This window comes from Brachycentrus maculatus, unplaced genomic scaffold (genome assembly GCF_059751285.1).
Source record: "Brachycentrus maculatus isolate JH-2025_06_01 unplaced genomic scaffold, ASM5975128v1 h1tg000157l, whole genome shotgun sequence".
Taxonomy (NCBI): domain Eukaryota; kingdom Metazoa; phylum Arthropoda; class Insecta; order Trichoptera; family Brachycentridae; genus Brachycentrus; species Brachycentrus maculatus.
The window spans coordinates 1,229,820-1,246,155 of NW_028280910.1; the positions used below are offsets into that span (position 1 = coordinate 1,229,820).

The 16,336-nt window shown below is 31.1% G+C and overlaps 1 protein-coding gene across 6 annotated transcripts; it reads right to left on the reverse strand.

The window, feature by feature from the left end:
- Positions 1-715: 715 nt before the first annotated feature.
- Positions 716-16,130, reverse strand: LOC148308568 (uncharacterized). Of its 6 annotated transcripts, none has more exons than XM_088261478.1 (10): positions 16,034-16,130; positions 14,704-14,795; positions 13,749-14,000; positions 11,165-11,291; positions 10,995-11,078; positions 9,500-9,610; positions 9,275-9,411; positions 7,819-7,916; positions 7,138-7,392; positions 716-5,454 (listed from the first exon to the last, which is right to left on the reverse strand). In XM_088261478.1, exons 3-10 carry the CDS (start codon positions 13,932-13,934, stop codon positions 5,043-5,045), a joined length of 1,410 nt encoding a protein of 469 aa, XP_088117604.1. In that variant the 5' UTR covers positions 13,935-14,000; positions 14,704-14,795; positions 16,034-16,130; the 3' UTR covers positions 716-5,042. The 6 variants fall into 6 exon arrangements, with proteins under 6 accessions (XP_088117604.1, XP_088117600.1, XP_088117599.1 ...); XM_088261474.1 differs by having other exon boundaries at positions 16,004-16,048; XM_088261473.1 differs by lacking the exon at positions 16,034-16,130 and adding an exon at positions 15,391-16,028.
- Between the last annotated feature and the right edge of the window lie 206 nt (positions 16,131-16,336).

Sequence of the window (16,336 nt, forward strand, 5' to 3'; positions counted from 1 at the left end):
GAGTGAGCGACATATCGTTTGAAGGTTGGTAATATCGAAAAATCATGAGGTTGCCAGCAGTGTTGCCATATATGTGTCAGACTAGAGACTTAATTCAGCGATGTGAAGATAGTTTTTAGTATTGATGAAGAAGCTGTTAACTTTGAAATTGTATAATGATTTTTAAACAAAGTGATTCTATAAGTTAATAAATAAATGGATTTAAAAAAATAAACACAGATTAAAAGACAGTTAATCACAGATAATTGGGTAAACTATAAATAACACATTATGTACTCAATTTTTTACTGCAGTATTATTCAATGCATTTTTTATTTTTATTTATTGAAATAATAATATATGTTACATAAGCGCCAGATTTTATGTGAATGTTACTATGCATAATTATTATAAAGAAAAAAATGAGAGATACACACTTCTTTGATTATATATTATATTTTAAAAACCAATTAGTTTCTAGTACAAATAATTCAATAGATTTGTATGTATTGTAGATAAATAACCAGTGTGATAGTAAATGATTTATGTAATTAGTTTTATAGAAAAGTTTTGTGATAGAAAAATACATGTATATATGTATATGTATATATATATATATATATATATATATATATATATATATATATATATGTATATATATATATATATATACATATATATACATATATATACATATATGTATATATATATATATATATATATATATATATATATATATATATATATATATATATATATATAACATATCTTAGTGAATTGGCTTCCTTTTAAAGTACTTATTAAGCATATGGTAGTCGTTCCATATTTTTTTACATCTCATTACGTTCATAAGAATTCCTCGAATATAATAACTGGAAATTATCAACATTGGTTTTTCTTATCAACTTATAAATCAACTTAAAATAAAAATTATTTTATTGTGGAAATTATTAATAGCCTAATAGCACTTTTGAAAAGAACCAAAGGATTACTGTTACAATATTGTTTTATATTTAATTTATTGATTTCGCATTTACTTTGTGAAAAATAACATGATGATATGAAAAGAATATAAAAAGAAAACGCTAGTATGAGACCACTTTTTAAGTTTATTAATACGACTTGTTTCGAGAACTGTGATTTTAAAATGTGACGACAGATGAGAATTTTTACAGATGTGAAAACAGATGAGAATCAGCAGGTGAAAAAAAACAATATATAATTATAACGTTAATAATAAAAATATACATAATTATAACAATAAATAATAATATGAAAATAAACAGTAAGTAATAGACGGGCGCCGTGGCGTAGTTGGGTAGACGCTTAATTGGGAAACTGGTGTCGCGGGTTTAATTCCCGCCAATTGAAAAATGAATTCAAGAAGATTTATTTTCAATTGGTCTGGGTGTTTGTGATGTATTTTTCACATTTACCTACCCTACCTGCAGACAAGCATCTAAAATAGACGCTTTGCGAGTTATCCCTTTTTTTTAAATTGTTTAAAAATGTTTGTATTTTCTCCTGTTGAGAACATCTGTAGTTCTTGAAACTAGTCGTGTTTACAATTATTAAACTCAAAAATTATCTTATAGAAGTGTTTTCTTATTTTATTTAAAAAATCTACAAGAAAAATAATGTTACCTTTTTTTGTAATAATTTAATATATATTTTTGTTATTATTTAAATTTATAAAACATACAATATTTTCTAAAAGAGATATCATGTTTGGTTATATAATTTATATTTATTTGAACAAATTTTAAAGTTTATGTAAAGTTTTTTTTTCATCCGTCATTTGATTCCCTCACAAATGAAAAAAATCTGTATAATTACTTTCTCCAATCAAAAGTGTGTTTTGATCCTCTCCTAATTGCCTATTGATTTGTAATGTAAAATATATAAATGAAACGTAATATAAGATTTTATTTCTAAAATAAAAAGCTGTTTAATTCCAACCCTTTTTTTAACAAACCTTTTTTAATTGCTTAATCAATTTGAAAACAGATTACTAGTTTTATTGGCTTAAAACTGATCACGCCAATCAAAGTACAAAATTTAGTTTCGTATTACGTATTTAAAGCTTTATATTCGACATCAAAAACTTAAGCTAGAAAAGAATTTAAGCAAAAAGTGTATATAAATATACAAAGTAAAAGTAACAAAAATGCCATTCCAATTGGGTGACCGAAAATGTAACATTTACCTTTTCACACCTCTAAAATCAAGACAGTAGACAGGCGCCGTGGCGTAGTTAAGTAGACGCTCAACTGCGAAACTGGTGTCGCGGGTTCGATTCCCGCCAATTGCAAAATAAATTCAAGAAAGATTTATTTTCAATTGGTCTGGGCGTTTGTGATGTATTTTTCACATTTACCTACATCAGAAAATTCCCAGCACCACTTCATAAAAGGTAAATAAGAGGGTCTATGAGATGTGGGCAGAAGGCGGATCTCTTGGTTACGGAAAATACGAGACTGGATGGGGGTAAGTACAGTTGAGGTGCTGTTTAGAGCTGCCCAAGACAGGGACACATCGCTCACTCCTTTCAACAACGTAATGTATCAAAAAACTAGATTTTTCAGGAGATCATTTTTAAAGTTTAAAAATACAATACAATGTATTTAAAATAAATATCAAGCCATTTATTGAACTTATTACTGTGCAACAGATCTTTTTAGGTAAAACCTGAATGTTTTTCTCCATTAGAAAAATATTTTTAAAAAAATAATTAAACAATACATTTTCTTCAAAATGCAAAAACAACACTTTCTGCCCTGTAGCGGGTAAATATTAAGTTATAAATATGCCGCTTTTGCTGGGATATAGTACATTTTATGGGCATTCTGAAAACATGCACAAGTGAAAATTGTCGATTTTTTATATATGACATTTCTCAAGTTTAAGTTGACATTGAGGGATCTGACACGACACATGAAGAGGAAGAAGAAGAATTATTACTTTTTTTACGTTATAGCCAATTTCGCCATATAATAAAATGTTAATATTACGTAGCACTGAATAATTTCATTAATTCATTGAAATTAATGCAATACGGTGTTTAAAAATGATGCAGAATGTATTGAAACACGTGTCACAATACATTTTAAGAAATAGTATTTACAGAGTCAATTTTAAATTAAAAACTGGATAAATTCATTAGTCAAAATAAGAAGTATTCAAAATTCTGTTGAAACATATTTTTAGTCTCATACTTTTACATTTTTATACATATTATTGATTACACATATTTATTTAAAAAAAAAAACTTTTTTCCACTTACCCTCTTCCGTAGTAGCTATATGTAGCACCTACTACACCAAAGTTAGTCAGACATACACATTTTATTGTATTTTTTATGTACACATTTGACAATCAAAAAACTTGATTTTTCAGGAGAACGTTTGTAAAGTTTAAAAATATAACAAATTTGTATTAAAAATAAATATCAAGCCACTTATTGAACTTTTTACTGTGCAACAGATCTTTTAAGGTAAAACCTGAAGGTTTTTTCTCCATTTGAAAAATATTTAGGGTAGTTTTAAAAAAATAATTAAATAATACCTTTTCTTCAAAGTGCAAAAAACAACACTTTCTGCCTTGTAGCAGGTAAATATTAAGGTAAAAATATGCCTCTTTTGCTGGGATATAGTACATTTTCTGGGCATTCCGAAAACATGCACTACTGAAAATGGTCAAATTTTGATTTATGACGTTCTTGAAAGGAGTGAGCGATATGTTACATAAATATTGTAATTTATATCAAATGTGTCTTAACACATTAAAGTAAAAAAGGGAAAATTATTGCAAAAATGCCGTTTTGCAAAAAAAAAATATTAAACAATAAATTTTGTAAATTTGATCTTCAAATTTATTTTGATAAAAATGAAAACAGTATTTCAAACCTAAAAGAGTAAAGGAAGAAACAAGAAAATAGTACTTTAGACAGAGGTCGTCAATATTTTTATGCACGTAAGTGTAAAAGTTGTAAAGCTTACTACAAACTAAAGAAAAAAAAAGACAAAATATTTCCACATACAAAAACTATGGAAGAATATGAATAAGTTGAACTTCCAAGGTTTTTCAAAAATAAAAAAAATAAAAAAATTTAATTTTACTTATTATAGATAAAAGTACCATATTCATACCTATCCCTAGCTAGCTAATGAATAATATTTTACAAAAGATGTTGTTTTTAATACTAAACAAAATCTAATCACGCGGATTCTGCATTCCCGGTCACTAATGTGATAATGGCACGCAATAATATAAATGCCAATTCTACTTACATATTTATAATAAAGTTAATATCCGAAGTCATTTTGCTTAAATTTTTACATGTACAATATTTATATTTTAGTATAATACAAATGCAAAAAAATAATATCCGCATTTTATAATGTTTTTACAAAATCACTAAAACTAAATCACAGTATGTAATATAAGTAGTTTTTATACTATTTTTATTAATTGGTTTATTAAAATTTATACATATATACAATTTTCAATAATACCTCCTTACTAGGTTTTTCCATGCCTAGGGCAGATTTTACAGTACTCATTCAATGAATAATTTCTTTGTCGTAAGTCATGCTATGTATGGCCGATGTATGGCCGATTAACTTGATTTATTTTGTATCTACCCACCTTCATTAACAGGTCTTCCATGAATTAGTTCCATTATTAAATGATTTTATGGATAATAGGAGTAGGTTATAGAGATTTATTAAAGAGAAGTTATTTTAACCAAATGTGTTTACTTTGTTTCCGAATTTAAGATTTTCTGGTTCTATTAATGTTTTCATGTAGAGTGTTATAGGAACACCAGGATAAGAGAAATATTCAAGATCCAGATGTCGTTAGGTGGGGAAGACAACGAAGGAGACAACGGTATGCGCATGTGAGGAGAATGGAACCATCCAGACTCCCCCACATTGCACTGCACGGTCAACCCCAAGGCAGACCACCAAAGAGATAAATTGACAGCTGAGAATCAACATTGCAGGAGGCTAATCCCTCTTAAAAACAGATGATAACAAAAGATGAAGTGTTACTGGTGACATTTACATTCTCATATAATTTCTCATCATATACCTTTGATCTTCGTGTACGTACGCATTGGGCAGCTGCTGTTCTTGTGCGTGCAGCGGAGCGGGCTCGGCGTTGACGAGGTAGCTCTGCTTGTCCGCGCTGTGAGTCTTGAGGTGCAGCTTGAGGGACTGCTTGGTGGCGTAGGTGTTGCCGCACACGCCGCACGCGACGCTGCGCTCGCCCGAGTGCTTGAGCGCGTGGTTCTCCAAGCACTTGCGGGTGAAGAAGGACAGCCCGCACTGCTGGCACTTGTGGTTCTTCTCCTGCAGGTGCACCCGGCGGATGTGGGCGCGCAGGTGGCTGCCCAGCTTGTACTTGCACGGGCACTGCATGCACTTGTACGCTTTCTCCTCGCGCCCGTGCTTCTCCGCCAAATGCTTGATTCTAAAGGAACGGGAAATGTATCAATTCTATGAAACACTAAATTTTTAACCCTTCGCATAAATTTTTTTTTTGTATGAATTTATCGTAGTCGTATAGGAGAAAATGATCCACTAACAAAATGTAAATTGTTCAGGAGGGCCATTTAAGTCACTTTTGCTTGGCAAGAAAATAAACATCAATGCAGTTAGTCATTTTTAAGAAATCATTATACTTCCAAGTTTAAAATCCTTTGGTATTTTTTCAGGGCAATATTAAGCTAGTAATTATACTTCCAAGTTTAAAACCCTTTGGTATTTTTTTCAGGGCAATATTAAGCTAGTAAGATATCAAATAGTCAATGATCATGTTTTTGTAAAAAATGCACTTGGTAACATTCTCCTGTATGACTATGATATACTGAATTAAATTCTGAGATGTATTTCGTGGGTGTACTGGCAATAAACGTTAACTCAAAAATATACAATTTTGACTTAATGATGCAGTATTATAATGTTTTCAACATTCTATAAACTGGCAAAATATACTAAGTAGTTTGAAATGTCATATTTATGTGGTTTTAAAAGTAAATTCAACTTAGTTTAATAGCGGGTATTTTATTCAGGCTAAAAGCTTTAAATAACAGGTATTATTCAAACAGGGATCTTAGAGTTAACGTTTTTTGCCAGTATACCCACGATTTGATGTACTTATATGATTCTAGTTTAATGTATTGAAAATAAAAAATATTTGATATTACCACATTGTTGTCAGGGGATTTTTTCATCGACCCCGGCCCTAATTATACTCTGCTGCTCAACCTCAGTATACTAATCACATGTAACCGCAAACCCAATACCCATGTGTACAACGTTTTTTGTCATCTCTCGCGCTCTACCAAAAGTAAGCAAATAGAACACTTTTAAGGGTCTCCCGCTCTCTACCAACAGTATGTAAAAGACGCTTTTAAGCGTTTTCCGCAAACAATGTGTTAAGACTTTATTTTCTTGGCACCATAGTGGGGGCACTCAGGTAGTACGGCAAGCCTTGCAAGCCGCCTCTACAGACTGTATATGTATTTGTATTTTCACCTGTCGATGAAAACATTTGTAGTTCTCAAAACTAGTCAGATTTGCAAAGCTTATGACCTTGGCTTGTTTGAGTGATCCCTTTTATACACTGTAATATTCATCATTCGACCCATGATTGGCAAGATTTTTTTTTATAATCATCTTCAGGATAATATATCGCTCACTCTTTTCAAGAACGTCATAAATCAAAAAACGTGATTTTTCAGGAGAACGTTTTTAAAGCTTAAAAATATAATACAATTTATTAAAAATTTATCAAGCCACTTATTGAACTTTTCACTGTGCAACAGATATTTTTAGGTTAAACCTGAAGGTTTTTTCTCCATTTGAAAAATAACTACTTTATTTTTTAAAAAATAATTAAACAATACCTTTTCTTCAAAATGCAAAAACAACAAATGCCCTGTAGCGGGTAAATATTAAGTTAAAAATATGCCTCTTTTGCTGGAATATAGTACATTTTTTGGGTATTACAAAAACATGCATAACTGAAAATTGACAGTTTTTAATTTATGACGTTCTTGAAAGGAGTGAGCGATATTCCTAAGTGTATTTTTGTCAGCTATAGAAATTATTCATGACTGATTTGGTTTGACTTATAATATACATATCTCACCTGGTATTATATGTGTTCAAGTTTTCCCCGCAAACGTTGCATTTGAATAATATTTTCTCTCCCTTGTGTTGTACTTTCACGTGTGTGTTGAGATTGGATTTGTTTTTAAATGACTTGTCACACATGTCGCAGTCGTGACGCACGTCTGTGTGTGTCTTAGTGTGGAACATGAAGCTTTTTCTTGTTGCGCATATTTTACCACAAATATCACATATATGATTCGGGTAGTGCTCCGGCATATGCTTCAAAAGCTCTCTGTAACAAAAATATAGAAATGATATTCAACCAGAGATGGTGCTGCAGTCAAATCTAATATGACATCTCATAATGAAAATCTTCAGGTAAAGTCCAAAAAAACCCCTTCACAGGATCTACTAACATTTCTTTCTTCCAACCATCCTCATCATACTCAACAGCTTTCATCGGCTCAGCATTACATTAAATTTTAATTATGCAACGAATTATTTGTAATGCTGTGTAAACTCTTAGTAAATATAAATAAAATATAAAAAGGCATTGAAGAATAAATATTTTTTACCAAATTCAATACTGAGTATTTAATTACTGAAATTAGCAACTAAACACTACTTAACTAGAACAAGAGGCATGAAGGTGAACTGCGCATTCCGGAAGACCATAAAAGCGAACAAAGAAGACAAGCATGTATAAAGAGGAACTCACCCAAAGAAGCTGAATTCTTTATGGCATATTTCACAAGTTCTGTCAGTATTGTCCAGGGCATATGGAAGAGTTTTTTGTTCACCAACATCAAACTCCGTCTACAAATATGAATTATTTTATGATTTTTTTTAAACTGTTGTTTTCAAATGTCATTGAAAAGACAACTATTAAATTCTAGTCATTATTTTGTAAACCGAACAATAAAATATCTTAAGAATTATAAAGCAATAAAATCAACAAACGATATGAGATTCTTTTCTCAATGAATTTATTAAAATATTTTTTTTTTAAACCCTCATCCACACCCCAATGGTGCATAGGGCACTGCTTCATATAAACACAGTGTTATCTTGATCGTTTACACATGAAGGAAAGGTGATCAGCCCTCCGCTTCAGGTACCAGTCCAGGGTAATATTGAATTAATATAACGGGGTAATATTGAATAAACATGTAAATATTATTTATTTATTAAATTTTTACTAAAATCAAATTTAGCTATAAAAAATAAACAAGCGTAAATGGAAATAAAATTATGTGAAGAGACAGACTTGTCTGCAGGTAAGGATGGTAAGGATAGGGGAAAGTTGATGTGAAAAATACATCACAAATGCCCAGACCATCTTTCATGAATTTAGTTTACAGTTGGCGGGAATCAAACCCGCGATGGCTATTTTGCAGTAGAGAGTCTACCCAGCGCTTTGGGTTAGCAACACCACGGCGCTTGTCAACTGTCAACTTACATTAATTTTTGTGTGATATTAAAACTATTCAACATATTGTTGACGTGGGGTTTTTTCATCAACCCCGTCCTAATTAGTATACTAATTAGAGTCGCATGCTAATCACAAGTAACTACAAACTCAATTCCGATATGTACATACTGTTTTTACATACTGTTTAAACTGTTTTTTGGCATCTCTCGCACTCTGTCAAAAGTAAGCAAATAGAATGCTAATAAGTTGCTCACTCCTTTCAACAACATCAAATACCAAAAAACTTGATTTTTTTAAAGAGATCGTTTTTAATGTTTAAAAATTTAATAAAATGTATTAAAAATAATTTTAAAGTTTAAATATGTAATAAAATGAATTAAAAATAAATATCAAGCCACTTATTGAACTTTTTACTGTGCAACAGATCATTTTAGGTAAAACCTGAATGTTTATTCTCCATTTGAAAAATTTTAAGTGTGTTTAAAAAATTTATGAAACAATACCTTTTTTTTTCAAAATGCAAAAACAACGCTTTCAGCCCTGTAGCTGGTAAATATTAAGTTAAAATTATGCCGCTTTTGCTGGGACATTCCGAAAACATGCACAACTGAAAATTGTCAATTTTCGATTTATGACGTTGTTGAAAGGAGTGAGCGAAGTGTCTTCCGTTATCAACAGCATGTAAAAGACGCTTTTAAGCGTTTCCCGCAAACAATGTGTAAACAGCGCAAAGTCTACTTACTCTACTAAAAATAAGTTTAGTCGGTTCTATTTTAAAAGAATCGAAGAAATCATCGTCATCAGAAGTTTCAGAACCGGAATCAAGGTCTTTATTAGGCTTTGCTGTCTTAGGTACGGCATCGTCCGGCTGTAATTCTTCTAAAATAAAATATAATATTAGCACATTCAACAAGGATATGTCATGACGAAATGAGAACAAGAAGATATTTAAATAAATCATATTAACCTCCATTAGAGTTGTTGGCATCCTCAAACATCTCATTATCACTACTCCCATTATCAACTGTTGTCATATCGTGTTTTTCTACTTTTAGTTTGTCAGGGATGTTTGTGGCCGCTGCAACAAATATAAATATTGTAAGAAATTATTAAAACTTTGCTAAAGTGATTGACTAAAATGGGTGATTTGAATTACTTATTAGGAATATTATTTAAGTATGTTTTTTTATGTTATGGGTTGTGAAGCCCATATGATAAAAAAAATAACAACAATTGAACATCATCGACACTTTACATTTACATATACATTTACTTTACATTTACATTACATTTGACACGCAGTAAGGGTCATTCATTTCGTGGTTTCCAGTTGAAAGCGCTGGCATTTGACGCCTGTCGAACTCAGCTGTCATCTGAAGCGTCATAATATTAGTTAAATGATTGCCATTTACGATAATGCATCGTTCAACAAACAAACGAGTTCAAATTATTAAAACTTAGTACAAAAGTGGTGATTCAAACATAGCCACTTTTCGCACATTACACTCTGATTATGGTCGTCATAATCGACCAACTACGCAAACAATCGGTAAAATTGTGAAGATTTTTTGAGAGAGTGGAAGCGTTACTGATGTTGTAAAGGTTGTCGTAATGTCATTACTGATGTTTGGTGTGGTCTATGGTCAAGAAAAGGTGCCATTGGCCCGTATTTCTTCGAAGATGTCAATTCGGAGCAGTCGATTACAGTCAATTCGGAGCAATATGGTCGAATGATAACTGTTTTTTTGGCCGGTGATTGAAGATCATGACTTGAAAGATGTGATTCCAACAAAACGGGGCAATAAGCCACACAACACAACCAATTATGTGGCGAAAAAGTGATTAACAAATGACCTCAAAAGAATCGCATGCATCGAATCTTCCCAAGGTGCCATTTGAATGATATTGTATTGTTTTTCACACTTAATAACAAAGTCCAAACATTATAATGAAATAAGATTTTCATAAAAAAAATTATCGCTGTGTTTTATTTAGGTTTCTTTGGAAACCGAAAAATGAATGACCCTGTATTACAGTGAAAAACGAGTAACGGTATAAGTGTTTAAAATTCAGGTTGTGGTCCCGTGGTTAGTGTCGCTGGAAATTAACCTGTCCAGGAGTGAGTTCTTTTTAAAATATTTTTTTAATTTTTTATAATTTATATCATATTCGATATAGCAACATATAATTTTTTATAATTTATATCATATTCGATATAGCAACATATTTTCTTGAATAAAAAAAAAACATTTACACCAGTAAACATGATTTATCTCAGCATTGGCAATTTTGACATAAATCATGTTTTGATATAAATCACGTCAAGCATATTAGAAATGTGTGCTTTCTATTTTCTTTCTATCTCATTTAACAAGACTTATCCACAGCAACATATGGGCGGGTTCAGCTTGTATTCAATAATTAAGCTAAAAAAACATGTACAATGATTTGAAGCAACATACATCTATCTTGAAATTTTTGATCTTTGAATTCCAAATCGTTCAGACACGCCATTATGCTGTTTTCTTCCGGTGACATTTTTTCATCTGAAAATTTAAAAAGGTAAAAAAATATATATTCTTTTTTATTTGCGAAATGTAAGAATTGAATGCTAAATAATTGAATTACATACCTTCGCTGGGCACAGATTTATGAGTATTGAGATATGCTTTAGAAGACACAACGCACAGGCGGAAACTCAATGTCGCTCTCAATCTCCGAACACAATCTGAACAGATGGATCCGTCATTTGAAGATAGCTGAGAAAATAATTTATAAAATAGATTTTATGTATGAAAACACTTAGATACTACAAACTATTTTTTTCAGCGTAAGATACAGTGGAACCCGGAAATCCCGGGAAATCCTAACAAGATTTTAAAGAAAAAATATTTGTAAGAAAACATTTCGCAATGAACACATTTATTGTAACACAAAATTATATTATTTAAAAGTGGAACCTCTAATAACGAGTACCTCTCATAATGAGTCATTCACATAACGATAAAAAAAAATATATGAAAAAGTTGCTCACTTAACAAGTGACATTTCACATAACGAGTGAAACGGCAAGTTCCCTTTTCATGACATTCACTTGTGAACTGGGATTCCGCGCCAGTCAAAACAACAACAAAAAATCGCTTAACGACTAAGATTCTGGAACAAATTATGCTCGTTATGAGAGGTTCCACTGTATTACACTAATATTGATTTAAAATTAATAAAGTATACAGTACTGTACTTGTATTGCTACTCAAGAACTATAATATTACATTGGAATGTAAAAAATTGCAAATAATTTACATATACCTTGAAAGAAACATCATACATTACTTCATTAAAATTAAAGTAGAATGAAAAAAAAAATAAGGCGGCACGTATAACGTGAGTACTGCAGTGTAAAGTACTATGTGTGTACTGTATTAAAAATTTATTGGTAAATTCGAACTTTTCCAAATCTGATCAGGCCGCAGCCTTATTTAGTTCAGATCTGGAGTTCCACTTTAATGTAATTTTCTGTATAAGTATAAGAATCCACTGCTATAATAAAACAAATAATAAACTAATTTCTGTGTTTTTAAAGTCTACATTTGAATTGTACAAGCAAGCACTTAAAAAATCACTTAAAATCCAGTAAAATTTAGTTTATATTCAAACCCATACATGGAAGCAACTGTAGCTTTCGAAAATAGTCATAACAATATCAAGTGGTAAAAAAAACAGAGTTTCATATATTTATAATTCAGAAAAAGATGTTAGAAACCAATTGGTCAAATCATTCTCTCATTTAAAACATTCTCTTCTTCTAACTTCCAGCATGGTAGCCACAGACTAACTAATTTATATAAAGACCGCCAACTGCCTCGATTTTTTATGGCTGGAAGTGATATTCGCCAGCGACCGGAAGTGACGTGAACGGCTAGAAGTACTAAGCTCCCGGCTGGGCGTGACTTCGCCGCGGCTGAATGTCGAATCCACCCGCCGAAATATTTATCATTCATTTTTCAGGTTAAATGGTATTTATATTGAAATTTGTTATTTTACATATTTTCAAAATTATAATATTAATATTACAAAGAAGATATTTCACTATCTAAATTTATTTATTTCAGTGTAAACAAAAATAGAAAGGTCATGGCTAAAACGCGACATTTATAAAAAGAGTTCAGGCGATTAATAATGGTTACTCAACTCAGCCTTACAATGGTAAATGGTAATGGTAACTTTTTTTAAATTATTTTCTCAAACTATGCATAAATATAAGGCTTTTCAACAAAAACAAAAACGATAGAATTTTCAAATTACTATATTATATTTAAAATTCTAGAAAATACAATATTTTAAAAGGGCGGAAGGAGTGCCCACCACTTTCTGAAGTTATGTTTCTTAACGGGGGTGCCAGCGCCCCTTTGTGGGCGTTTTGGAAGTCTGGCTAGGCGTTTTTAAATTTTTTGCATTTGGGGGGTGCTGCAGAAGTTCAAGGGAGCGTTGTGTCAAGTAAGAAAAACTTCACTTTCATACGCAAAATTTAACTTTAACTTTGGCATAATACTCAATATTATCAAGTCATATAAGGATTTCTATTTTTCTATCGATAATTGTCTATAACCATAGTTTGTCTACATTTATGTGAAATATTTGAACAACTTGTTGATATCTTGTATTTTTCGTTACCGTTTTGGTGTTTTTGTTAGTGTATTTGTGTGTCTCGTCATTTCTGGTCATTTATTGAACAATCTGACGTTTACGAGTCGACCCCCCCTGATGGTAGCCAAACGCATTTGCCACTACGCTACAAAAGCAGAAAAACAAATATCGCTCACTCCTTTCAAGAACGTCATAAACCAAAAATCGTCAATTTTCGGTGGTGCATGTTTTCGGAATGCCCAAAAAATCTACTATATCCCAGCAAAAGAGGCATATTTTTAACTTAATATTTACCCGCTACAGGGCAGAAAGTTTTGTTTTTGCATTATGAAGAAAAGGTATTGTTTAATAAAATTTTTTTAAATATACTAAATATTTTTCAAATGGAGGAAAAATCTTCATTAAAAGATCTGTTGACAGTAAAAAGTTCAACAAGTGCATTGATATATATTTTTAAACATTGTATTCTATTTTTAAACTTTAAAAACATTCTCCTGAAAAATCAAGTTTTTTTTATTTATGACGTTCTTGAGTGAGCGATATGCTGAAAGTAAAAAATGGTATATTACCTCTGACGAAAAGCAAGTTGTGAGCATTTCAGAATACACTTCTGATTTTCCATGGTATAAGTATGGTTTGACTATGCTTCTCAGACCTTTGGTCGATAAACAACATTGGCAAATTTCCGACGTGTCCGGTGGAGGGACGTTTACATGCTGAAAGGCTGGTGCAGCACCAATCGATGAAGACGCCATATTTATAAAATAAACTGTTCTGTTTATTTCTCAAGCATCAAGTCGAATGCCGAATTTCACATTTATCTGTTGACAAACTTAAAAAATTATATAATTATAAAACTACCCGCACACTAAGAAACTGACAAATAAATAAATTTTTCAAAAAAGGAATTCATTTAACAACTACTTTGTAATAAGTACCTAAATATTTTATGCAACGTTATTTTCAAAAAAGGAATTAATTTAAATACTATTTTGTAATAAGTACCTAAACATTTAATGCAATGTTATGCTTAGTACTACCTACATTAATGTTTAATGTAGTACCTAAACATTTACTTAAAACCAAAAATTTTCTTCTTCTTTTTTTAAAAAGGAAAATATTTGTGTTTTTAGTATACTATTTCTGTGAGCTTTAATTTCATACTATTTCTATGAGCCTAAATGGCTCATTATTAGAAATAGGTATCAAATTGTGGTAGAGTGGGTTCGAACCGAGAAACTCTGACTCAAAAGTCCGCGACACTAACCACAGGACCACAACCCGACACTGACCGGACGACTTATATATTCCAATCTTATTTTTTCAAGCCATTCCAAATTATTTTTTTTAAATTTACCAAAGGATGGATAAGCCTTTTTCTACACTTCCTGAATTTTATATGTTTAAATTATATGAAAAAAAAACTAAATTTATTGTATGTTTTTGTGTGGTATTTATATAATTCAAGTTTACAATATAAATCAAATTTATTGGAACTAAAAAAAAGATTATTCAAATACTCACAGGATTTCATAAACAGTTTTACTTCTTAAAAAATGAAGTAGTAAGTTTACTACTTCATTTTTAAAGCGCTTGAGGGGTTGAGCTGCTTCATTCTGATTCAAATATAATGGAAAATTACACAACGCTCCCCACTTTACTCATTACTTGTAATTGAACAAAAGAAAATTTAAATTTTAAAAAAAATCCACATTTTGTGTTTTATACAACAGATCAATTAGAAATATTTTTCCGAAATGCGATCACTCAGACGAATGTGTGGCAAAACGATGTTTGATAGATGTTCGAATGATGAAATAAAGAAAGAATGTAAGGCTGAGATAAGCATTATCGATAAAATTAAGAAAGGTGTGTTGAGATGGTTTGGACATGTGGAGCGTATGAGTGAAGAAAGAACGGTTAAACAAATTTATGGAGCGAATGTAGTTGGAAAAAGAAGCAGAGGACGACCGAGGAAAACTTGGCACAATCAGGTATGTCAAATACTTGAAAGCGGCCGGGTCAGGAGTCGTAATAATCGTCGGGTATGTATGAGGAGATGCATGAATGTAGAAGAGGCAAAGAATGTTTGCAAAGACAGAGTGTTGTGGCGTTCGATTCTCTCTGCCTACCCCGGCGGTGAAGCGGCGTGATGGTTAGTTAGTTAGTTAGTACCCATATGAAAGATGTACTTTAAAACCAATGCAATACCTTTTGTGTTTACTTCTCACACAGGATGTCGCAAATACAGTTTTCCAAATAATATTGGATTCATCACATAGTAATCTTAGCTTAGTTTTCAAAAAAGATCTGCATAAGCAAAAAAAATCGTGTTTGTTATGATATAAATAGGTTATGACGTAAATAGTCATTCAAATCGTACAAATAGTACATTGGCCAAACACCGTTTTACATTTTGATTCCTAATTTCAAAAATCCCTCCTAAATATTGATCACATAAATTAAAACGATATTTTTTAAAGAAATTTTGCAAGTAGGGGTTTGTCTTTATTATGATTAGTTTGTTATATTATCTCTTCTTGTATTTAAACCTACTACTTTTATTGCAGTTTAATATGTCTATTAGTATTTTTTTATTTGTATATATTTATTTTAGGGTCTGTGCATGTATATAAATGTGAAACTATGTAGTTGTCCCAAAATGAGTTTTGTATAAAACTCATGGGAATATTAAAGGCATAATGTACTGGAATATATTTCAAATAAATAAAATAATCAACTATAACGACATATATGATAATATTCACGCACAACGGAAATATATCAATTGTATTAAATCATAATTATCTAATTCTGTGCGTACCCACATAATTTCCCGTAACCACAGACTAACTATTTTATATACCGTAACTTCGAGTAACTTTTATAAAAATATTTTGACAGTCAGATGTGCCAACATAAAAATATATTTTTTTGCATAGATAGCGTGAATCAAACAATCAAAGATACCAACAATCTATATTCGACCTTGGTGATTAGGTACCTAGATTGCGGATGGAGCGTTCAGTGAGGCACAAGACTCCCAGACTGATCGGCGAGGAGCACAGCAGATCACCTTGTCTCTCACTGTCTCTCATGTTTCTTCACTAATCATATATTTTTTACAACTTAGGTTTAGTTTAAATATTTAAGACTA

Excerpts from the sequence above, each read along its gene's own strand:
- LOC148308568 (XM_088261478.1), bottom strand. The coding sequence starts at position 13,934 with ATGGCGTCTTCATCGATTGGTGCTGCACCAGCCTTTCAGCATGTAAAC. Across the intron at positions 7,917-9,274 it reads CTAAACTTATTTTTAGTAGA|ACGGAGTTTGATGTTGGTGA; the intron begins GTAAGTAGACTT and ends TCATATTTGTAG. Across the intron at positions 5,455-7,137 it reads TTGAACACATATAATACCAG|AATCAAGCATTTGGCGGAGA; the intron begins GTGAGATATGTA and ends CCGTTCCTTTAG.